The 25242-nt window shown below is 41.0% G+C and overlaps 1 protein-coding gene and 1 long non-coding RNA gene across 3 annotated transcripts in view; one reads left to right on the forward strand and one right to left on the reverse strand.

Annotated features, from left to right (window-relative positions):
* Positions 1–100: 100 nt before the first annotated feature.
* On the forward strand, positions 101–19943 carry LOC112478158. Of its 2 annotated transcripts, none has more exons than XR_003045724.1 (3): positions 101–994; positions 17493–17771; positions 19871–19943. It is a non-coding gene; the product is annotated as an uncharacterized LOC112478158 (long non-coding RNA). The 2 variants fall into 2 exon arrangements; XR_003045723.1 differs by lacking the exon at positions 19871–19943 and adding an exon at positions 18313–18727.
* A 41-nt stretch (positions 19944–19984) lies between these two features.
* BCO1 (beta-carotene oxygenase 1) overlaps positions 19985–25242 on the reverse strand; it is a 31884-nt gene continuing 26626 nt past the window's right edge. The window contains exons 10-12 of the mRNA XM_006909848.1: positions 23359–23453; positions 22219–22330; positions 19985–20223 (exon numbers count right to left, since the gene is read on the reverse strand). Coding sequence (XP_006909910.1) covers positions 19985–20223; positions 22219–22330; positions 23359–23453 — 446 coding nt within the window. The remainder of the gene's footprint in view (positions 20224–22218; positions 22331–23358; positions 23454–25242) is intronic.

Raw genomic sequence — 25242 nt, forward strand, 5'->3', positions numbered from 1 at the left:
GCGCCCTCTCTACTGCCGTACCCAGAGGCGGCCAATCAGAAGCCTCGTTGCTTCGTCGACCGCCCCCCCATCCCCGCCCCTACGTAGCCAGGGTCTGTCCATCCCTAAGAGAGTGCTACAACGATGGAGGGTTGTGCGGGTAGGCAAGGGCTCTGTGTTTAAGCCGGTGGCTTCTGGAGCCCCGATTCTTGGCTTTTCTGCTCGCTAGCTGTGTTACCATGGGTAAGGTCCCCATCCTCAATTTCTCCATCTGCAAACTGAAGATGATGACTTCTTAGTGTTGTGGACTCATGAGATAACGCATGTAAGCAAGGGCGCAGTAGGTATAGCTTTCATTATTTATGAGAGAAAAACCGCTTCCCAGGTAAGAGCACAGAGACCCTAGAAAACAGGCACTGAAAGAGCATTTTGGTTGTGGCCGAGCGGAGACATGTAGCAGATAAAGCTGAAGTAAACTGCAGGTCTTAAATTTTGCAGGGCCTCGTGGGGAGGTTGGTCTTGATTCCTGTAGGTGTTAAGAACCATGAAAGGGCTTTGAGCAGGGGGTTTTATAAGGATCACTCAGCTGCTGCGTGGAGAATTTGGGGGCGAGGGGAGAGGGAGGGTTGTTGCTAAAGGTAGAATGATGCTTAAATATTGTCGTACTCGAGGGAAGGGAATGGTGGTCTGGTTGGAAGGGTGATGTTGGAGGTGGACAATAGTGGATGGCTTTAAAAGAACAATTCTGAGGGAGGGGGATAATGTTCTCTATTGAGTAACTGCGTGAATGTTGGTACCTTTCAGAGAGTGATAGGAAACGCTGAATGGGTGGAAGCTATAGCGCCAGACGTACAGTTTTGCCAGGAAGCACCTCTGGATCAGATGGCCTGTATGAAGTTTTCCCAGAGGTTGCTGAGGGCACATGAGAATGTAGAATGTAGCCACCATTTTGTACACGTGCTCAATAAGCTTCTAATGAATCAGCAGTTTAATGACCAAGGACCAGAAGAATGTGGTAAGCATTCCGGATAAGACAGGATGGGTTTTTCATTGGGTTAGCTCAGTCTTTTACTTTAGCCAACTCAAAGACTCCAATAAAGTCTTGGGTCTTTGTCCTGAACCACCTAACGCTTTGGAGTCACTGGCAGGAATCAGCATTTAACTCTGGTAGAGTCGCTGGCAGAAGAATAGATGGGGAGAAGGATGTTACTAGTGGAAGGTTCAGACATTTCCAGTTCCTTCTTCAAATGCAGCTCAGTATTTATGGGTGAAATGATAAAGATGTCTAAGATTGGCTTCAAAACAAAACAACGGGATGGAGGGAAGCAGGTGGGGGTATAAATGAATCAAAAGTGACTCTGAGTTACTAATTGTTAAAGCCAGATTATGGGTACATGGTGATTTGTTGTACTAATCTCTCTATTTTTGTGTCTGTTGTAAAATGTTGTAAGAAGTAAAAAACAAGATAAGCAGCTCGAGCTTCTCTCCATACCTGCCCAGTATCCCTGGGAGCAGTCGACACTCCTTTCTCTAAGTTGTTGCTGTACTTTGAACATTGCTGTGGTAGGAAACTTATTGTAATGGGTTTATTTATCCATGTCACCTGCTAGCCTATATATTTTAGTGTGTCTCTGTTTCCAAGTGCCAAGCACAGTGCCTGGCCCTAGTTTAGTGCTCAGTGAGTGTTGGATGGATAGAGAGATTTAAAAAATTGTGAACACCAGGCACTTAATAAATGTTTCTGATTGTATTCTCTGTTTTCAGTTTATTTGTATTTGTCTTCTTTCTCAGCTGGGTTGTCGTTAGGGTCAAGTATGATATATATGACAGAGTTCTCTACACAATGTAGGTATTTGATACTCAGTAGTTGCTTGGAATGCTGGTCTGTTCTTCAAATGTCAGAGGTTCCAAAACAAAACAAAGAACTTATATAACAGAATCACCCTCAGGTAACTAGTTATCTCAAAATTGGAGTGTTGCCTTAGTTGAAGTAACAGGAGGTAAGTGGGGATTAGTCAGGCAGGCTCTTCCTGGTAGAGGTGAAACTTCCTTGGTGTTTTGACAGAAGGGAGGAATGGGAGGACCTGAGCAGAGGGTTGTAGACAGACCTGCATCCCTCATGGGAAAGGTAGTTCACATATGCAACAGGCAGCTAATCAGCAGCAGAAGACCTTTATATGCTTTCAATACCATCTCACTGTTTGCAGTATTCCCCACCAACCCAACTGCCTGAGTAACTCGTATTCAGCCTTCAAAACCCAGCTTAAACATGACCTTTTGGGAACCTCTAACCAGTTTCTCAGGGCAGAGTCCCCGTGCTATGCCATGACCTTATTTTCCGTGCTGCACTGTAATTAACTGGTTTATAAGTTGATTTGTGAGGGTACTTAGTAGGTGCCCCCTGATGCTTTCACATAATTAGTTAGAGGTGGCAAGTTGGGTAATTGAGCAGAGGAGGCAGGATGTAACACAATAGAGTTGGGTGGGATTACAAAGTGCTGAAAGACACGCACCCTTTCTCAAGTGGGAGGCTACTCCTCGATGGCTCACTGATTGCTTCATACGATAAGAACCCATTGGTGCCAAATCCAATGAATTTTCAAGAGATCTGAAAATTCATATGTTTAATGTCCTAGTTTTTCAACATTAGCCACTAATTCAATTCGGGAAATAAAGATGCTGCATATGTCTGTGGATAGGATCTGACTTTAATCCATTTCCAGATGTAATCAGAAACCCATCTTGGTTTACTGAGACAGTTACGAACCAAAAGGATGCTGGGCTCTCAATAAAAATTGTTGAATTGAACGCAGGTGCCCCAAGAAAACTCATCCTGGTGCCAGACAGAAGGAAGAAGGTCCAAGTGTAGGGGGAAGGACATACCCTTCCATCTTCTATGGTAACCACTCCTGGTTGGGCTATGGACTGTTTTGCAGCCTTTCTTGATATTGCTCAAACAGAGCCACCTTTGATGTTGTTTATGGCCATCAGAACGGTGTATTTGGTGTTATTGTCTCCCTGCATTCCATAGATGTAAGACATCAGCTGTTGTGAAACATATAATTAAGAGATCCGATATTGTCCCAGCAATTTCAGTCTTTGGTGACTGTAACTGTCCCCTTCTAGTTTAGAGGCTAAACAATCCCCAGAGCGAGGAATTGGTTTTTTTTGTTTTGCTTTGTTTAATGTGTTTTTTGTTTGTTTGGGTTTTTTTGGTCTGAAGACTAAAAAGGATGTTCACAAGAACATATATTAACAGTAATACATTCATCAGTCAGGAAAAAAGCAATCTACTTGCAAAAAGGAAAAAAAACAGCTTTACTTTGCTCTGAAAAAATGATCGCTTAAAACAGAATCACCTTGAGGTTTGGGGTTTTATTTTTTAGTAAATGTCAGAAGGTGGAATGAGAGTCCAGTAAAAGAACTAATACAAAGAAAAAAATTAATAGTTTGAAAGCTCTTTAGAAATCATGGAATCCAATGGGTTAATTTGTTGAAGAGAAAACCGAAGATGGCCAAATGGCTTGATCAAGGTCATACATGTGACCTCGTCAAGCAGAACAGACAGGCCTAGAATTTCTGCCTTCCAGCCCTGTGAGCTTTTCCATTACACCAAGTTGACTCTTCATAAACATTAATTTGGTGGAGACAGTCTCTTCTGATTCATTTTAAGGCAGTCTTCAAAGATTTTATTGGGTAAATCTGTCATTTGTCCAAATCTATATATAGCTCCTTTCTGAAAATCTAAGCTCTTCCAAATTGCTGAGTCAGAGAACATCTCAGTATTTATAACTCTTGAGAGTTGCTTCTATATTTTTATACAAAATTCAGAGAAGTATCTCAAACCAGTAAACTAAATTGTAATGAAGGTAGTGACTGTTTCTGTCCAAATCCATGCTGTACTCCCTAGCATCCAGTGCCTGACACAGTAGGTTCACAATAGGTATTTCCTGAATGAATAAACCTTAATGGATAGAGAGAACTGAGATTTTTCCGTCTACAAGGGATCACTTCAGGTGTTAGTTTTCATAATTCCCCAGTGAACTCTGAGCTGGTATAGCCAACAGTCTACTTGACATCTTCAGTTGAATATCTAATAGGTACCTACAACTTAACATATCAGAAATAAACTTCTGTTTACCCCTTAAGCCTAATAAATCCCCAAATAAATGGCAACATCTTCATTTACCGAAGGACAGAAGAGACTTTCTTGACCTCTGTTTCACACCCTTCATCCAATTCACCAGCAAACGCTGCAGCTTTTCCTGCAGACTGTCTCCTGAATCCAGCCTCATCTCATAACCTTCCTCAGTACCCCCCTAGTCCAGCCACCAATTAACTCCACCTGGACTCCTGTAATAGCCTCCTAGTTGCTCTCTCTGCTTTTCCTCTTGCCTCTGAGTTCTTTCTCCCCGTAAGTTAATCAGTTCAAGTCGCTTCCCAGTGCAAAACCCTCCAATGGCTTCCCATCAAACTTAGGGAAAAGAAAATCCAAAGTCCTGTGTGATCGAGGCTTATACTTCTGTGACCTCATTTCCTAGCACACTCCTCTCCTCCAGTGTACACTAACCAAACCGGCTTTTTTGCTCTTCTTTGAACAGGCCTCCCATTTGCCCACCTCAGGGCCTTTGCACTGGCTGATTTCTCAGCCTGGAAATCTCTTTCCTTATATTCTCATAGCTTGCTCTTTTCCTTCTACTTAGACCAGAGCTCAAATGTCAACTCCTCAGTAAGGCCTTTATCCTCCTGTATTAATATGGCCTTTTAACTTGCTTCATTTTTCTTCACTGCATTTAATCACTACCTAAAATTATACGTGTTTATTTGTGTATCGTGTGTCTCCTCTGACTGTAATACAGGTTTCAGGAGGTCTGGCAGGAACTTTCTGTTTTATTTATCACTGTATCCCCAGCTTCTAAAACAATTAATGGAATATATTATGAGCTCAATAAATGTATACTTACCAAAAGGAAAGAAGAAAGGAAAGGAGGGAAGGAGGAAGGAAAGAAGGAAGGGGAAGAAAAAGAAAAAACAAATCTTCCTGGATCTTTTCATTCCTTGCTGTCTAACTTGACATTGTCAACTTGGAGGAAGATGCATTATCAAGAGTGATTCAAATACCTGAAATGAAACTTCCAAACCTTAGAACAACCACCTTAGAATAACAACCCTGGGCATAGGTTGCCCTAACAACTTCTTTCAAACCAAGTCCAGTGCAAGAACCTTTATTTTCCTTCTTTTCGCGGTACACCACTTTGCACTTGTAGCCTGTAAATTTAGTTTGAGTATTGTATGTCGTTTATATACCTGAAAGCACATAAGATACTGAATTTTCGTCCTCCCCCTAGAATTCTAGCCAGTACACTGATGGGTGTACGGTGAGCTGGTTTATTCTGCAGAAATTATATTGTGCAAGTAATTTGCCTGCTCCTTAGACCTGTTTAAATGATTGTGGAGTCATGCGAATTTCTTTAATTCACTGGGTTGCCTCAGTGCCTCCTGGCTCTCTTTCCTCTATCCTCAGAGACTGGTTAAGATACTCCACTTCTTGAGTTTCTCCCTCCGCAAAACTGGGATAATCATAGTCACTTTTAGAGAGTGGTTGTGAGGATTAAATAAGATGGTACTAGTGAAGCACTAACAAGAGGGTCTGGCATATAGTAGGTGCTCAATAAATGGTAACTGTTAATGTTTATTACTGCTATCATCACCACCATCATCATCCTGGTTTTCAATGGTATCCCTTGCCCAGTTAGGAATTATTAGCTTCTAGCTGACTTTCAAGTCAAAAATCTAGTCTCTTCATGTCTACAATCAATCAGGGACCCACCAGCTATATCCTCTCCAGGTCTGGTTGATTACCTCACTTCTCGTTTCTCTCTGACAATAATGCTGGGCTTTAGGTGAACTTAATCTACTTTCTAACTCCATCTGACATTTTAATTTCCTACTCCAGCTCTTTAAACATCCCATTCTATTCCTTTTCTTTCATGTTCCCGCCTTTAATTTTATTTTTTAACATTTAAATTCATCTGATATTTTCTAAAATATGTTAAACCTCTTTAGACAGCAAGTTTTGAAACTAATTAACACTTTCATATATTTATCATCTTTTTAAAAACATCTTTATTGAAGTATAACATACAGTAAAGTATGCAGCTCAATGAATTGTTCCATATGGATACACCTGTGAAATCACCAGGTGATTCACAGATCAAAATAAAGAACATTTCCAGTAACTGAGAAGGTTCCCTCAGACCCATTTCCAGTCAATACCTCCCAAAGGAAACCATCGTTCTGACTTCTATTGCTATTGATTGGATTTTCCTGTTCTTGAACTTTTGTGTTTAGCTTTTTCACTCAATATGATGTCTTTGAAATCCTTCCATTTCGTTGCTTGTACCAATAGCTGGTTCTTTATTACTGTGATCATACCATTGTGTGAATATTATGCATTTTTCTGTTGATGGATATTTGCTTTGTTTCCAGTTGGGTCTATTATAATAAAGCTGGTATAAACATTCTTAAATAAGTCATTGGATGGATATATGCACTTTTTTCTCTTGTGGATGTGCCCATGATCAGTTGCTGGGTCTTAGGGTGATCATATGTTCAGCTTTAGCAAATACTGCCAAACAGTTTTCCAAAGTGGTTATACCAAATTATACTCCCATCAGTCAGGTATGAGAGTTCCAGTTGCTCTTCCTCCTCCTCCAGTAATTGGTGGTGTCAGTTTTTTAATTACCCATTCTGGTGGGTGTGTAGTGGTATCTTGTTTTAATTTTAATTTCCTTAATGAATATTGATATTGAGCACCTTTTTTATATGCTTTTTGACCACTCGAATAGCTTTTTTTTTTAAGTGCTTGTTCAAGTTTTGCATCATTTTTAAAAATTGGATTTCAAATTGATTTTTAAGAGTTCTTTATTATATTCATGGAAACACAAATTTCTTCCAGTCCGTGGCTTACCTTTTCACTCTTTACATGGTGTCTTTGGTGAACAGATGTTCTTAATTTTAATAAAGTTCAATTTATCAATCTTCTCTTTTATGGCTAATGCTTTACATATTCTGTTTGGAAATATTTGCAATCATGATGATACTCTCCTATGCTTTCTTCTAGAAGCTTGTTTGTTTCTCTTTCACATACTTTAAAAAAAATCCAGCTCAAAAAAATTCAGTTCTTCTAAGACTCATTCATTCACTCATGCTTTTAATCACTCATTCATTTAACAGAGTTTTTAAATACCTATTATATGTCAGGCACTTGTAGGAGAACAAAAGAAATTAGAGTCAACATTTAAGGAATTTATAGGCTAGTAGGGGAAAGGGTGAGACTTGCACATAAACAATATATAGAAAGTAGTAATTTAGTTGGAAAATATGATATGGCCTAATTATTCAAATATATGGTCCAGAGTCATTTCCTCTTTGAACATAGGCAGATAGATTACATTCCTTGCACGCCAGTGATCCTGTCTTTCTCATCCTTCATTGTTCCCCCATTTCCTCCAGGTAAAAGTCCAAGTCCTTGTGCCTGGCTTGTGGGGTGTCCCACCAGCTGGCCTCTTCCTTCCTCCCCACCCTCATCTCCTAGACCCCCACCATCTTGGATCTCACACCCTCTGCATGGAGCCACTTGAATTCCTGAACAAAAAGAGCTATTCATCCTGCCGGCTCTTTGTATCTGTTTTTCCCTCTACCTAGACACCTTCTCCCATGACTTTGATGGTTGAAAATCTGCTCGCTGCTCCAGCATTACCTCGGTGAAGCCTTGCTTTCTTTCTTTCTATCTCATTGTTTGAGCCTTAAAAATCTATCTCTGGAGCTAGACTGCTGGGTTCAAACCCCACTTCTGTCATTTTCCAGCTCTGTGACCCTGAGCATGTTACTTAAACTGCCTGTCTCAAGTTCCTCACTGGGAATAACTGTGGTTCCTGCTATCTGTGGTTTTGTGCAGAATAAGTGAGAGTATCCAGGTACAATTGTTTAGCACAGTGTCTGCCACATAGTAAGGGCTCAGTAATTGTTCACTTAAAAATAGTTAAATAGTCATAAGCATCATTCTAATGACATTTATCTGTTAACCTCTCAGTCTTTTCACTAGACTGGGTGTTTCTTGAAATCAGAGATCACTTCCCTAATTTTTCTGCAATTGCTACTGCTACTAGTACCTATTTGTGGAGTTCTTAACTCAGTGCAATTCCTTGTGCAGGGAGTTTTATGTCCATTACCCAATGAAGCTTTACAGCAACCTACAAACATTAGGATCTCCATGCTATGGTTTAAAAAAAACAAGGCTCAGAGAGATGAAATCCTATCCCATGTCCCTCAGCTGATTCATGGAGAAGCCAGGATTTTGACTTCCCGCTTTATTGCAAAGTTTGTCAGCCATTGATCACATATCCTTACCTGGTACCTATACAGTAAGCTCGATAAATATTTGATGAATAAATTTGACTCTAATAAACACAGAACCTGTACAAGTTGGGTAGAAAGGAACATGGGTTTACCTGCGCTGCTTAAGTTCTGAATGTGACTCTCAAAGGCCAAGCAATCAGAGACCAAGACCCTTCTGGCAAAACAGATAGCATCTACAGCGGGTGCTTTCAATGTTTCCCTCTTGTGAAAGGACAGTTTCAACATCGATAATTTATACTTTGCGACTTTAAGGTGTGCTCTTTAATTGATACCATGCTACCTTTCCAGAGGAACAGGTTATCACTTTTCACAAAATTTGCCCTATTTAATGAAGCTTTTTTTGTTTTCCAATTACCTACCATTGCCTCTATTGCTACATTACAGTTTCAGGCTTTTAAAATGCTGTGCCAAGGGTCTTAAGAAGATCGTTTTCAAGCAGATTCTGGAAGCTTGAACTCTCCAGCTCTATTATAAATGTCTTGAGAGCTGGGACCACATCGTATCCATCTGTCTCTCCCATGGCACCTGACTTGGTTAGGCAGGAATTCAATAAGTATTTGCCAAATTCATTATCTTTATACTTGTTTCATGCTGGGTACTGGGCTAGGCTTTGGGAGGGAGAAAGGAGGAATCAGATTCAGATCTTCCCTTCCAGGAGCTTCTGGTCCAACCCAGGAGACAAGACTCAAACATGAACAACAAACATCTAATATGGGAAACCGAATGTGTAGTGGAGATTGTAGCAGAAAGCTGCACTGGAGTACACCTTCCCAAAGCATCACTTGTACTTAAAGATTGCTGGGAAATTCTTTGATATTAAAACAAGCATGGGCATAACATGGAGTACAGTGTAACATATGCATGCATTTTAAGGTAAAACAGATTCTAAGGTGCTATATTTGATAGCCTCTCCCCCGCCTTCTTCCTAGGCTAGTTAGCCCCGCTGTCTTTAGGAGTGTTTGGTGGGCGATGATGATGAGCACTTCTATTGGCATCAGACAGAATTAGGATTTTAATCAGGCTCTGCTCCATCCCTTTCCAGCTGTGTGGCTGATCAAGTGGCCTGAGCTCTCTGAACCTCAGTTTATTCATGATTTTTATGAGGATTGTTGTTTTACATACAGCTTTTGTCATAGACATGTTAGCTTATATGCGTGTTGTGAGGACATGAATGTTCATGGGAGGATGGATACATGGATGGATGGATGGAAGGAAGGAATAGGGAACAAGCCAGTGTGTTGCCACATAGCAAAAAAGGCACATATTCCCTTTGCCATTAATACTTTGCAATTCCATAGCATTTTGTACCCTTGAAGCACTTTCATATTCTCACAAAAATCAAAGAAAGTAGAGCCATCCCAGTTCTACTTATGAGAAAAATTGAGGCCTCAAGTAACGCCCAGAATGCAAAAACTGAGATTGGGTCAACTTGAGATTTGAAACAGCACCTGGTTCAGCATCTTTAACACAATAACTTGGAGACTTGTTACGGGGTAGGGATGGGGAAAAGGGGACATGCCTTTCAAATTATTGCCTTTCCGTTTTGAGCTGTGTACAGCTTGTAAATTTGAGTTATACATCCTGAGTTACAGAATCACAGAACCCACACAGCTAAGTCCAGGTAGAAGTTCTTCACTTTCCCTATTGAGAAGCTGATATAAGCTATGGACTCTGCTCTCTTTAAGAATTTGCATACACAAAAATTGACCTGCAGTTTCAGGAAGCCTGTGGGCACCCTGAAGCCCCTCCACCATGCCCGCTGAGGTGCTCAAGACCCCTTTACAGTGAACACCCTGAGCCTGACCAACTGCAGAAACCAAAAACTCATTACCTCCAGCCAGACTAGTAGAAACAGTCCAACCCAGCATAACAAACCCCAGCAACTTCAGCCAGGGACAGCTTACCCTCCCAACTCCGCAGTCATCCGAATTCTGAAAAGTTTATCTTTCAATAAATATGCAAAGCCAAGCCATCTATTTCCCTCCTAATCTTTCGCAAGTTTTGGTGGAGATGAGAATTGAGGTCATCTGTGTTTTAGAGATCAAAATTACCAGTGTTAATGGAATGGGGTGGAGACTTGTGAACAGGATAATACATAGGTTACCTAGAATCAACTGGCTTCACCACAGGCAATGACTTTGTTGTCATAAAAGCAAAATTGGACATGAAAGTTAAAGAACCAGACTCACAGCTGAAAGGAAACTTGATAAGGGCACTTATACATTCATTTCAATACCTGTGCATTGGGCAGCTATGTACCAGAAGTATTCTAGACCCCTAGGATACAACTGAGACTGAAAAAAAAATCCCTGTCCCAAATGTAATCCTTGAGCTTACATTGTAGTGAGGAAGATGGACAAATATGAGTGAATATAATAAGTAAATTTTGTATTCCAAAAGACAAAAAGGTCCTGGAGAGGTGTGAGGGGGAGAGAAAGGAAGTTAAGCAGGATAAGAGGATTAAGAGTGTGTGTGATGGAGGAAGCAAGGTGCAATGTTAAAATAGGGTCAGGAAATCGGAATTGAAGGTAAGAGTTGGGTGAGATCTGAGCAAGATTGAAGGTGAGGAGACCACACATGTTGCTGTGGTAATTTCTGAAAGGGACGAGCCAAGGTGATGCCAATCACAATACTAAATGGCTAACATTCATGCATTCACCTAACGAGTATTTATTGAGTGCTTTAAGAGCTAGGTGCTTGTGGTAGGCTGAAAAATGACCCCCAAAGATACCCCCAGGTCCTCATGCCTGGAAGCTGTGCATGTCACCTGTATGGCAAAAGGGACTTTGCAGATATCATAAAGTTAAGGATTTTAAGATAGGAAGATTATCTTGGATTATTCAGCGGCCCCTAAATGTAACCATAAGGGTCCTTTTAAGAGTGAGGCAGAGGGAGGTTTAACTATAGAAGAGAAGGAAGCGATGTGACGATGGAAGCAGAGGGAGAAAGGATGATGTGGCGCCGGGCCACGCGCCAAGGAATGAGGAAGCTGGAAAAGGCAAGGAAACAAGACTTTCCCCTAGAGCCTCCAGAAGGAAGCTACCCTTCTGACACCTTGATTTCATTCCCATGAGACTCAATTTTGACTTCTGACCTCCAGAACTGTAAGGATAAATCTGTGCTGTTTTACACCTCCAAGTTTGTTGTAGTTTGTTATAGCAGCAATAGGTAACGAATCCAGCGCTATTGTAGATGACGATATAGTAATGAACAAAAGTGATAAAAATCCTTGCCATGTGGATATCCTATCCTTGACCATTCGTTCTGTGCCAGGCATTGGCCTGAACCCTTGATATGCCTTTGTCACATAAGTCCTAGGAGGTGGTGGTTACCTGAGACCATGAAACTCAGAGACTCCGTTCTTTAACCACCTGAGGGGCTTCTGGTCATGCCCAATTAGACTGGGTTTGTTGTGCAAGGACTATTTTGGGTGTGCTAGTAATCTGCTTATGTTATCTCTGATGCCATTGGTCATATGGGTGGAGTGGACTACACTGGGTGCTTGGGAAGCTGACCCCTTCCTCTCTCCTCACACCAGGAGTAAGGCTCTTCCAAAGAGAGGAGGACCCTCCCACATTCAAGGGTATATGAGTAGCATCCTCTGTATGAACTGCCCACACATTCTTAGCTAACTTGGATATGGTGATGTGACTAAGTGGCAGGCACTTCTAAGGGTTTTAAAAACATTAATTTATTGGATCCTCATCGTAGTCCTATGAGATGGGTTCTAGTATTATCCTCATTTCACAGATGAGGAAAACAAGCACAGGGAGGCGAAATAACTTTTCAAAGGTCATATGACTAGTAAGAGTTGGGAACCAAGATACAAACTTTTAACTGCTTTTAAGGCTCATTAATAAATTATTAAAATTTGCTGAGCAACTCCTTTGTGTCAGGCAGTCTTCAGTTAAGCTTCATAACAACGCTCTGAATGAGGAACAAGTACTATCTCTTTTATGGATTATGAAACTGGGGTACAAAGAGGATCAAAAACCAGGCAGTGAGCGTAGAGTCCCTGAGATCACCTATTGTGCTGTCCTTTTATTAAGTACCCACTTTGTCACAGGCACTGTACTAAGCCCCTAGGATGAGGAAGTGAGTAAGATTAAGGCGATAAAAGTAGTAGTTCAGAAATTGGACTTTAGGGTCTCAGGAACCATCTCTGTGATCTTGGAAGAGTTATTAACTGTCTGATATTCAGTTAATGGAAACAATACCAGGACGCACCTCAGGGTTGCTGTAAGGATTACATGAGAACGAGCATGTGAAGTGCTTAGGCACAGTGTCTGACATAGCATGAGTTAATACTTGTCAGCCATTTTTCTGTTATTGTTATAATAAGAAAGCTCAGTCCCTGGACTTAAATAGAGAAGAATGCACAAATGATGTAGGCATTAATTCCAGTGGTAATTTAAAGAACCCTGAACTAGGGTAAGGCTTCTTGTTTGCCCAACCCAAATGGCAAGCTGAAGGGAAAATCAAGGAACCCATCCATGCCTTTCACCTGTCCCCAAAACACCCACCAGCTCACCTATCTTCTGGAATAGGGTAGGATATCCAGGAACATCAGTCACTCTTAGCTCTCCTGGAATACAGTAGATGTACTTAAAGAAAGAAAATACCGAAAAATATATATATATTGGAAAGTCCTACCAGGGTATATGAGTCTGAATTGAGCACTCGCGTGTGCGACTTACCTGGAATTCACCAGGTCCCAGTGATGGAGGAAGATTTTGAAATCTTCATTGCAGAAGGAGCCATGGGAGCCACCAATAACTGAGGACTCCATCTTGGTTTTCTGGCCTCTGAACCAAGGCCTTCTGGGATCCATAGAGAGCTGCCTCACAGTTTCTTCTTGCTAGTTGAAGGAAATATCTTCTAAGGAATTATGGAGAAAACAGCTATTTTTTTTCTGGCTGGAAGATTTATTCATCTTAAAAGGTAACTTTTATGCTGGGACAACTAGATATCCATATGCAAAAGAAAGAAGTAGGACCCCTACCTCATACTGTATGCAAAAATTAACTCAAAATGGATCATAAACCTAAATGTAAGTGCTAAAACTATAAAATTCATAGAAGAAAACATAGGAGTAAATCTTTGAGACTGTAGGTTAAGCAGTGGTTTCTTAGATTTGACATCAAAAGTGGAAGAGATAAAAGAAAAGATAGATAAATTAGACTTCATCAAAATTTAAAAATGTTTGTGTTTCAGAGAGTACCATCAAGAAAGTCAAGACTAAAAATACCTAGGAATAAATCTAACAAAACATGTGAAGGACCTATATAATGAAAACTATAAGACCCTATTAAATGGAAGAAGATACAAAGAAATGGAAAGATATTCCATGTTCTTGGATTGGAAGAATCAACATAGTTAAAATGACCTTATTACCTAAAGCATTATACAGATTTCATGCAATCCCCATCAAAATCTCATCAGCATTTTTTAGAGAAATAGAACAAAAAGCATCAGATTTGTATGGAAGCACAAAAGACCCCGAACTGCCAAAGCCATACTGAGAAAAAAGAATGAGGCTGGAGAAATATTCAAATTATACTACAGAATCGAGTTGCCTGGAGTAAACCCATGTTTATATGGGCAAATAATTTTTGACAAAAAAGCCAAAAACATACAGTGGATAAAGGAAAGCCTCTTCAATAAATGGTGCTGGGAAAACTGGAAAGCCACCTGCAAAAGAATGAAACTAGATTGTTGTCTTTCATCACACACCAAAATTAACTCAAAATGGATCAAGGATTTGAATATAAGACCTGAAACAATAAAGTGCAGAGAAGGAAACATAGGAACTAAACTCATAGACCTTGGACTTAAAGAGGATTTTATGAATTTGACCTCAAAGGCAAAAATAAGTGAATGAGAGTACATCAAACTAAAAAGCTTCTGCACAGCAGAAGAAACCATCAACAACATAAAGAGACAACCATCCAAATGGGAAAATATATTTGCAAGCAACACCTCCGATAAGGGCCTAATATCCAAAATATACAAAGTACCAAAAAAATAAATTAATTAAAAAAAAAAAAAGTCAAGACTACACACAGAATAAGTTGAAATATTGCAAATCACATATTTGATAAGGGGCTTAAATCCACAATGGATAAAGAAATTTTACAACTCAACAGTAAAAAGACAAATACTCCAGTTTAAAAATGGCAAAGGATTTGAGTAGGTATTTCCCTAAAGAAGATATACAAATGGCCGATAAGCACATGAGAAAGATGTTCAACATTATTATTAGGGAAATGAAAATCAAAACCACAATGAGATTGTATCCAAGACATTTCATTGTATCCAGGATGACTAAAATAAAAAGGACAGACAATAACAAATTAGGGAGGATGTGGACATATTGAAACTCTCATACATTGCTGGTGGAATTGTAAAATAGTGCAGCCACTTTGAAAAACAGTTTGGGAGTTTCTCAAAATGTTAAATATAGAGTTAATCATGTGACAGCAAATTTACTCCTAGGAATATACTCAAGAGAAATGAAAACTTATATCCACATAAAAATTTGCACATGAATGTTCACAGCGGCATCATTCATGATAGCCCCATAGAGGAAACAGCCCAAGTGTCAATTCACTGATGAATGGTTAAACAAATATGGTTTATTAATACAATGGAATGTTACTTAGCCACAAAAGGAATGATGTGCTGATTCATGCAATGACATAGATGAAACTTGAAAACATTATGCTAACTGAAAGAAGCCAGTCACAGAAAAACCATATATTGTGTGATTCAATTTATATGAAATGTCCAGAAGAGGTAAATCCATAGAGATAGAAAGTAGATTTGTGGTTGGCTAGAATTGGGGGAAGGGATACAGAGTAAGGGATGGCTGCTAAGGGTTATGGGGTTCCTTTTGGGGGATGATGAAAATGTTCCAAAATTAGATAGTGGTAATAGGTATACAGTTTTGAATATACTAAAAACCATCGAATTGTATACTTTAAATGAGAGGATTTTATGGTATGTGAATTAGATCTCAAAAAATGCATTATTTTGGAAAAAATGACTGTTAGTCCTTGAAGAAGCCATTGGAGACTTCTCTTTAGTTAATGCCAATTTCATTTCTTACCTGAGTACAGATAAATTGGGGGTCTGGTTGAAACTAGTCTTTTCTGTGGCCCACCTTTTACCGCACAGTTCAGTTTTTCCAAGTTTACCAAGTTGTCTTCTGATTCCAGGCCCAAGCACTGCCCTTTTCTTTATTGAGATCACCTAGTTTCCTGCTACCATCCTTCACATGTTGGCCATCCCTGGCTCCCAAGACAGCGTTTTCTTACCGCCATTCTATTGAATTGTGTTGGTTTGTTTCTTTGGTGCTGTATACTGCACTATGCTGTTCGCTCCCTGAGATACTGGTTTTGTTCACCATTACATGCCAACATAGTCTTGGTTATCATTGAATGAATGAATGAATGAATATATGCCTGAGAAATAACAAGTATATATATATGGAGTGGAAAGATATGGAGGATAGAAAGGATAGCGAAAAAAAGAGGAAGATTCGGACTAAAGTTATTTACCATGTACCCATTTTTTTCCATTTCCCGAGAAATATGGATTTCTCAGCCCTACAGCCATGTTGACCATTTGAGCCTCCGATTCTCGAATGACTTCTTAGTTTCCTGTGAATCAAACCAAAACATTTGGCCTTTCAAAGAACACCCAAAACCTTGCTTTTCTACTCTTTGGCTCAGAAATCCCAAGTTGGGAATCTAGCCAAAGAAACTAACAAATGCAGGTACCTGAATACAGAGTGAGCTCTAGAAATGCATGTACAGTTACTGATCTGGCATTATTTGTGATAGTCAAAAACTTCAAACAAATGTTCAACAGTAGAGTAGTACACATCATGCCTTGTCCCAAAGATGAACTAAAATGCACCCATTAGAAGAATTTAGTGACCTGAGAATATGTGTGTTTCATATGTTAAGTGAAAAAAGCAGGTTATAAACTGGTGAGTAGGTTTTAAAGTGATGGCTAATATGTAAACTGTGCCCAGAAAAAAATGCACCAGAATTACTTTTTGTGGTGAGATTATAAGTGTCTTTCTCATTTTTTTTAATGTATCCAGGTGTTCTACAATGAATATATATATATACACACACACACACACACACACACACACACACACACACACACATACATATACATATATGACTTTTATAACTAGAGAGGAAAAAAATCCCCCAATTCCCTTTCCACTGCTCTCAGGGAATTCATTGTACACCTGCTTTGTCCAGTCAACCCACATCCACTTCCAATCCTCATCCTGAGTTGTGCCCTCAGCTTACAAGGACCAGTACCTTGCCAGGTGCTCCTTCTGGCCACAAGGCAGCCCCTGGAGGTGCACCCCTCCAGAAAGCCTTTCCAGATCACCAGAAAAGGCTGGAAAAGGCTGGCTCATCCCCACAGTGCTCCCACTTCTCTCTTTGCTTGCGTTGTCCAAGAAAATCCCCAGCTTCTTGGCTGGTGCTTGACCTAAAGGGACTGTTTCCTGATGCAGCCCAGCAACTGGTACAGTCAGGCCTGTGTTCACCTGGCTGCTGAGTCTCGACTCCTAGAAGGAAGTTGGTGTTGAGGCCTCAGGTCTCTCACCACTGTTGGATGACAAAGAAGGTGGTGATGACTTTTGTCTGTCTGCATGTCCTGATTTGCATGGGAAAGACTTCTCATTTAAAAACCACCCAAACAGTCTTAAAACAACTTAGGAGATGATCAAAGGTGTTTGTATTTAACCTGGACCAGCAACCTTCTTAATGGAGTCAGCCAGACAGCAGTAACTTTGGTTGGGAGGAAGTGAGCATGAGCCATTACAATGCTAATGTAGTTCAAATGCATTTAGACTTTTTTGTGTGAGTTGATTTGTCCATGTATATATATCCAGCCTATTTCAGAATTATAATCGACTTAGAATAACCCTTGAAGGAAAAAGTTAGTGTATCAGCGAACATTTGAGGGCTTACCGTGTACCTGATGCTTGCATCTTAGAATACTTGTGAAATGTTGTGGCTTTATCAAAGCAATAAACAAATCTGGACTGATTTTTCCTGCAGAACTTCCTGGTCATGTATTCCACCCACATGAAGCATAACAAGGAAGGCTTGAGGATAAGATGGATTGCCTTGTGATGCCTTAAGAGGCGCTCGCGTCTTAGCTCCCGTGGCATTTTGAGCTCATTACCCTGGGCTGTGTGTGAAATGTGATGGAATTAAGGACCAAGATAAATCGGATATCCTGGCATCGACCTTTGCTGTTTCTGAAACTGAGAAAAAAAGATTTGGTGTGCCAAGTTTCCTCATCAGTCTGGTATTTCACCTCTCATTTTAAATAAGGTAAACAAACCACAGACCTATTTTTCTTCCATGCAGAACTGCACCCTTTTTCATGATTAGGTCTAGGTACTATTTGGCAATTGGAATTGAGTAGAATGGAGGTGGGGAAGCATTTTTTAATTCCATAGCTCTTCTCAAATATTTAAAGTAGAATAATGAGCGAGTGACTGTCACATTTGTCACAACTCTTTTCCATTCTGGCCACCTGAATGCTGACCTCAATCACACTTTTCTTAGACCACCATAGTTGAGATTTCTTCCTGATGCCTCTTGTCAAGGCTGGAGGTGCTGGGATCCCTGAAGGAGATTCTGAGAAAGAGTAGATAGGCTTCATTCTGCCATCTCCAGGTTCAAGTTTTGTTCAAGGGGATCTATAAGCCAAGGTGAAATGGAAATGCTATTGCTAGATGGTAGAGGTTTCGAGGGACCAACAGGAGAAGAGAGAGAGGAGAGACCAGGGATGACAGGAGAGAGGAACCTTTGTGGAAATTCTGTGTGCTGTCATTGGGTTCTATGTGAACTGTCTTCCTCATCTTTCCAGGAGATCTTCAGTAGAAAATATCCATTTCTTGTTGGTACATTATCCAGTTGAATCTCTTTGTTGAGGGAATTCATTCATTCAACAAATATTTATTGAAAGCCTGCACCCACCAGGCAGTATTTTAGGTGCTCAGGATAAAGTAATGAATAAAACATACCGAACATGGAACAACTTGGATGAATCTTCAAGGAATTCTGCTATATGAAAAGAGCCAGGGAAATCTAAATAGTTTGTGGATTGAATCAATGTCAACATCCTGTTTATGATATTGTACTAAAATATTACCATTGGGGGAAACTGTGTAAAGTCCATGTAGGATCTCTTGTATTACTTCTTAGAACTGCACTTGAATCTACAATTTTACCAAAATTTTAAATTAAAAAAGAAAAAACCTCCTGACCTGATGGAACTTACATTTTAATGGAATGGCTTCAGGGTGGCTGCAGGGCAAAAGCCAAGACCATCTGCTCCTTCTGGAGTATTTCATGTGCTGTCACTAGAGATTTCTTCCTGTCCCCGAAGCATGACATTGAATCACCACTAGTGACTGAATAAAATCTAGACTCTAGACTCCAGAGGAGGCAGGTCCAATAAAGGTAGAATCCCAGCCCCTCCTCCCAACCCCATAACATGGATACCTGGGAATTGTCCAGCCTGCCTAAATTGTCCAGGCACCAGGTGCCCACTAGATATAAAGGCAACACTCAGATGTTCACGGGGCTCTGAATACTCACATGGGACCCTACTTAGCTTGCTTCCAGCGTCTTCCATCCCCACCACCAAGCTCCTTCCACCTCTGCCCCAAATGCCTGGTCTATCTTGGCAGCACAATCATCATGGAGAACTTTCTTTCCTGTACAGACACAGATGTGGCTTGCTGTCCTGGTTCTCAGCATAAGGCAAGAACTCCTCTTGCCAGCCCTGGCCTGGGACTCAATCCTGGATTCTAGCCCCACAACTATGGCCAGTCAAGTCAGTGTCCAGTCCCTTAACTGCTCCTGCAAAGGAAGATTCCTGCACCAATCTATTGAACCTTTAGTTGTCCAATGAGCCATCTAGCTAGCTACCAACCATCTAGCTGGGCCACTCTATTTTATTGCCTTAGAAGAACTTCAGAGGAAAGAAGCCATGTAAAAATAAAGTCTGAACAGACTTTAAAGTTTTTATTATTTTGTATTATGCCATGCTTTGCATGTAATGACCACAAAGCGACATGCCTTCCTGGCCACATAATTTATTAATAGGGCATGGTTGAGAAAGCTAGAATTCCAAGACATACAATCTAGTCCACTGGAAAGAAGGAAGAGAGGGAAGGGAGAGGAGGGGTGGGAGGAAGGAGCAATGATAAATATTTATCTGTCTCTTTAATATGTCAATGGTTGCTCATTCTAAGAACAATTTCTGATTCATGGATATGGTCTTTATAGGAAAGGGGCTTTCTTAGAAGTGCTAGAGCTGATCAATAAGTACTTGATTGACTTTCAAATAAGGTTTTTATAGCCAAAATCAAATGAAAGAAAAGATACTGATAAACTCTCTCCATATCTTTGTCTCAAAGCAAACACTGAAAGAATAAGCACAAAAAGAAATAAAGAACCTCCCCTCCACCCAGGGAGGGATCGAACCTTGGGTCCTGTGGGAGCCTGCCAGTGGGGCTGTTCTTCCCAGGGCCTCAAGCCCGTCTTGTCTCTGAGACCACATGGCAGTCTGAAGCACTGTCCTGGACTTCCTGGGAAGGGGCCTGCTTCCCTGAGTCGAAGTCTGTATCTGGGATGAACATCCCATGGAGATCCAGGTGTACCTCCACATCAACATATGCGCGAGCCTGTTCTGTAAAACTTTTGGCATCCAGAATAAGCAGAAACGGTGGCTTTTGGGGATCCGAAGAGATAACGACTGATAAGATAATTCCTTTGGGGAAACAAAAAAGAGACACTTTGTAAAAGTTCAGCTTTGAACCTACTCCAGCTGGAAGGATAAGTTCCTCAGCTGTCTCTCTGTCCTCTTTGAACGTAAGTACCTAATCAAACAGAAGGGAAGTGAATTTGATATTCTCTGTGAGCAGAAGGGAAAGGCCAGGGAACTAGAAATCAGCAGACCTGCTTCCAGCCCTGGCTGGGCCAGTCCCTTTACCTCTGTGAACCTCAGTCTCTTCATCTGTAGAGTGGAGATAATGTTCCCTACCTTCATAGGGTTGCTGGGCCAATATCTTGCATGGCGAGTTATAAAAGTACTTTGTAAATTATTGCAAGCACTGAAGAATGGCTATTTTCCTTCTATTTGGAGACTCTAATTATATAATCAGTTTCGATGCTGCAATTAAGCTAATATATGTCACTCAGCTAAAGTCAGACTAGTTGTGCTCAAATGGCATTTGCAGACGAGATTGGGCACGTTAGGGTGGTATGGCCAAAGACTCAAATGGCATCTGAATGAGCCCAGTTCACCTTATGCATGTGCAGCACGCAGCAGCCTCAGCTTTGTCCTCTGTAAAATGGAAACGTTCTTCACACTCACTCTCAAGAAATAGAAGGTTAAATGAAATAATGCACATAAATTTCCAGCAAACATCTGTGCTTTTTCCCAAGGCCTCCCAGGTATCAGAGTGGCTGAGCATAATTGAAGTCAGATCGGCTTGGATTCAAATCCTACCTCTCTAGGCAGTGGGCGTGTGACCCTGGGCAAGTTACTTCATTCTCTGAGGCTCTCCTTTGATGAAATGTTGAAAACGCTACTCACTGCCCAGGGGAATGTACGAGATACACGTGCAGTCCAGTGGAAGGCGGACCTCAGAAGGAGGTAGCACCAACAATCCCCCACTTTGGAGATGACAATGTCACTGGGTTCCCCACCTGGTGCTGTGCCATGCATGATCAGTAGGTAAAAAGCCATTTCCTTCTCACCTGAGGGAAACAGCTGGCAGGCTTGTGGGGGGCGGGGGAGCCCCACCCATGGTTCTTGTTACCCTCCTTAGCACCCCCAAGGATATGGGCAGGGCATTTCTGGGTCAAAGGCAGAATCAAGAAGGAAAAGGACCATTTGGTCATGTGGAAACCCAGAAAAGAGAGGTGAGCCACAAGTACACATTTCCAGGTGCTACACAAATAAGTTACACGCTTAGATAGTGGAGAACTCTGACCCAGCCATGAAAATGAATTTTAAAACTAAGATATACTCTGGTAGAGAGGGGTGTTATCAGTTGGAAGGAAGTAGGCTTCTGTGTAGTAAACAACTTAATCTCCTTGAAGGGAGATCTGTCCTTTGCTGCTAGCAAGTGACCCCTAAGCCCTGGGAATGCCTGATAAGAGTGTCTTTGTTTACCTGGGGCCAGCTAGATAACCTGTCCCCTCACAAAGTGATTCAGATGGGGTCTCTGGATCATAGTGAGTCAGCTTGACCTCTAGAGAGGTTGAAGACTAAAGGTCAACCATGGCTACATGACTAAGCCCCCAAACAGGCTCTGACATCAGGGCTCAGGTGTCAGCAACTTGGGTAGTTTCCCTGGTTGGTTTGGGAGAAGGTGGTGTGGTCCACGACTCCCCTGGATGAGGATAACTGGCAGCTCACTCATGGAACTCTCCTGGATGTTGTCTCATGCACATCTTTCAATCTGCATCCTTTCACTGTGATAAACTGCAACCAGGAGTATAACAGTTTTCAGTGTGTTCTGTGAGTCCTATCGAAACCGAGGGTGGTCTTGGGGACCACTGAACTTGCAGTTGATGTCAGAAGTAAGAGTAGTCTTGAGAACTCCCTAACTCTGCAGCTTTGGACTCAGACAGACCTAGGTTTCAAAGCATGGCTCCACCAGCTGTGTAATGTGGGCAGGGTCACTGCTCCCAATGATCTCTGTTTGAGGGGTAATCACAGAGTGCAGTGGGCAGGCTCCCCTTCCCAGAGTCTTACCATCATCCTCGTCTTCAGCACCTGGCGTGGGCACAAACAGGGGTTCTGCCAGCCAGCAGTCATCTTCTTCCCATTGTAAGGACGATTTTGTGAGAATGTCATATTTTAGTATCTGTACATCCAAAGAGGAGAAATATGGGGATGACTTGAAAAGCACGCTTATTCTCTGTGAATACGAAGGCATCGAGGCCCACAGAGAGAGGAGATTAAGCCCCTCCAATGTAGACTCCAAAATAACATCTACCTCTGGTCAGCATAACAACAGAAAAGAAAGCAGTGAGCTTCCTCTTCCAACTTTAAGCGAAGGTCCTCCTGACACCATATAGCTGATACCACATATTGAATTCTTTTCAAAATAAAAATCCTGAATCTATGTGGTATTTGGCATTACACTGCAATTTTTATGTGTATTAAATAAACTAATGTATTCAATGCAAACATTTAAAGTACAATACAATTCCTTTGTTGCTTTAAAAGTACAGGTCCCTGGACTTTTCTGAATCTCCAAGGATCCTGTTTCCCCTTAGGGTGTGAGATTAGTGGGGAGTGACTTGGGGTGTGTGAATGTGTGTGTTAGAAACTTAATTTTCTTACTTTGTGCATTTCTGTAGTTTACATTTCAAAAAAGATTTTCCATTTTATTGTTAAAAAAATGAAGCTTTTAAGGAAAAGTGATGTCTGTATAGCTTAGCATAGTCCGTGGGATACAGCAAGCATTCCACAGGTAATAGTTTTAAAAAAATGAATCCCCCAAGTTTCGGCTGTATGTTCGTGGCTTGAAAGGGCGAGTTCCTTAAGGGCAGGGAATAGGATCCCCCTTTTCACTTCCTTATCCTTATCCAACTATGCAGCACATAGTTGGTGCTCAATAACCATGTATGAAATAAATCAATGGATAAACTCCAGCCATGATTTCTCTTCTTGAGCTTCAGTCCACTGGGTACGGCTCCCTCTTTTGCATGGCTCATCATTGTTTCAGATGTATTTTGTCCCAAACTGACCTCACTCTCTGACCTATCTCCTGTGCCCCAGGGGAACTCCTTCCTGCCCTCCCTCTTGTCACCCACTCTGGGAATCTGAGAATTCAGCTTTGCAGACAGACACGATTATTGTAGGCTGTGATCCCACAGGGATCAATACCTTGGTTGGGATGGGACTCCATTCAACTTTAGCAGCAAAGACATATCGATATCGCTTCCCGTTGTGAGCATAATTGATCCGAGGCAGCTCTACGCCTAGAAAGAATGACAGCTGATGAAGTCCCCATCACTGAGGGCTCAAGCATCTGCCCTTCATGCCAGGCTGGGCATCCTGTCCACAAAAACAGCTTCCAGGTCAGGATCCCTGAACTTGATTTAGGCCCTGGATTAGATCAGGGTGGTCATAGGGCAAGGGGAGGGAATCTCTGATAATTACCCCAGCTCCATTAGAAGATTCAGGAGCAAGGTAAGACAGACCTGGTTTTTAAGTATATAAACATCTTTAATTATCCAAGATAGAAATCAAATATAATTGCATGATTAAAATCAGAGGCTACTGCAATTTTTTAAAGCTCTTAAAGAAAAGTACTCATGTGTACACACATGAGTGTGTGGGTGTGAAAAGAAACTTCTGAATCCATGGAAAGGAGTGTCAATAGGAAATAGTTAAATCTGTGAATTCATATAATAGCATTATGTAAAAATATTTACAAAGAATTTTAATAACATGGAAAAGTGTCCATATCATAAGATTAAATGTAAAAGGCTGATTATAAAATTACCTCCACTATGTTAAAAATGAAAAAGTTTAGAAGCATTCTAGGGTGGTAACTTCCTTATAGTTTATAGTTTATATTGTACATTCTAAGTTTCTCATTGTGTGAAATTTTCATTATATTTATTCCTTTTATAATCCAAAAACCTTAAAATTTTGTTCATGTAAATGCATATATATTTATATATGCCTGTTGTGTCAAATTAAATTTCTAAGTCTAAATACCAAATTGAAAGTCCCCCTCCTATGAAATATGCCAGGTAGTTGGAGCCAACTGCCGATGAAAATATAATGTCCAAGAAAAGAGGAAGCAGGGATGGACACACCTGCCACATAAAGGCCTCATGAGAAGAACCCAAGGCATAAATGATAATCAGGCTCAGTGAGGAGTGAAAGGGAATAGATTATTGAGATGGGAAGATATCTAATTTAACAGGTGAGTAATCATGAAACTTCCAAGAGACAGATCAAGATGAACATGAGGAGGGCCCACCCACATACTTAAATCTGAAATGAATACCCACAGTTGGTCCCAAAGTAGACCTGAGACTTTCCATGACGTTCCTGGGCCTCTCAAACCTGTTCTGAGACCCCCAACCCTTTCTCTTATCCTGCAAATGGCCATCCATAGGCGTTTGGTTATGTAAAGTAAGATTCATGCCAGCATGGCTATTAAAGCCACATTCTTGAAGAATCTTCAGGATGTGGGAAAATTCTCATGCTATATTCATTAAGTGGAAAAGGCCATTTCAGAACATTATAGATGGTATGGTACACATTTGGTAAAAGTATAAATGCAGAGGTTGAAGGTTTTCAAGTTAGAGACACCTGGATTCAGATTCTGGCTTTGCTGCCTATCTTTGGGCAAGTTACTGAATTCTCAGCTTTGCTGTCCTCGGTTCTAAAACAAGAATAATACGTGCCAGTACCTGTCTGTTAGAGTTGTTCTAATAACGGCTAAATTTTGCTGGACTCTCACTACGGGCCAGGCCCTAAGCTAAGCCCTTTATGTATATGAACTCATCTAATGTGAATGATAACAGGATGACACTGCCAGGGTGGAAGGAGAGCGTGTCTGAGCGGCCCCTAGAAGAGGGCCTGGCATATGCTAAGCAATCCCTACACAATAGAAAAGACTGGATGAGTATTTCCAAGGGTTGTTATGGGTGGAGGGATTTGTCTATGGTCATACTCTTCAATATTGCCCAAGACTGCTACAATAAACAGGTATTCTCAGAAACAAAAAGACTATAATGTTTTAAGCCTCCC

Source organism: Pteropus alecto, unplaced genomic scaffold (genome assembly GCF_000325575.1).
Source record: "Pteropus alecto unplaced genomic scaffold, ASM32557v1 scaffold42, whole genome shotgun sequence".
Classification (NCBI taxonomy): Eukaryota; Metazoa; Chordata; class Mammalia; order Chiroptera; family Pteropodidae; genus Pteropus; species Pteropus alecto.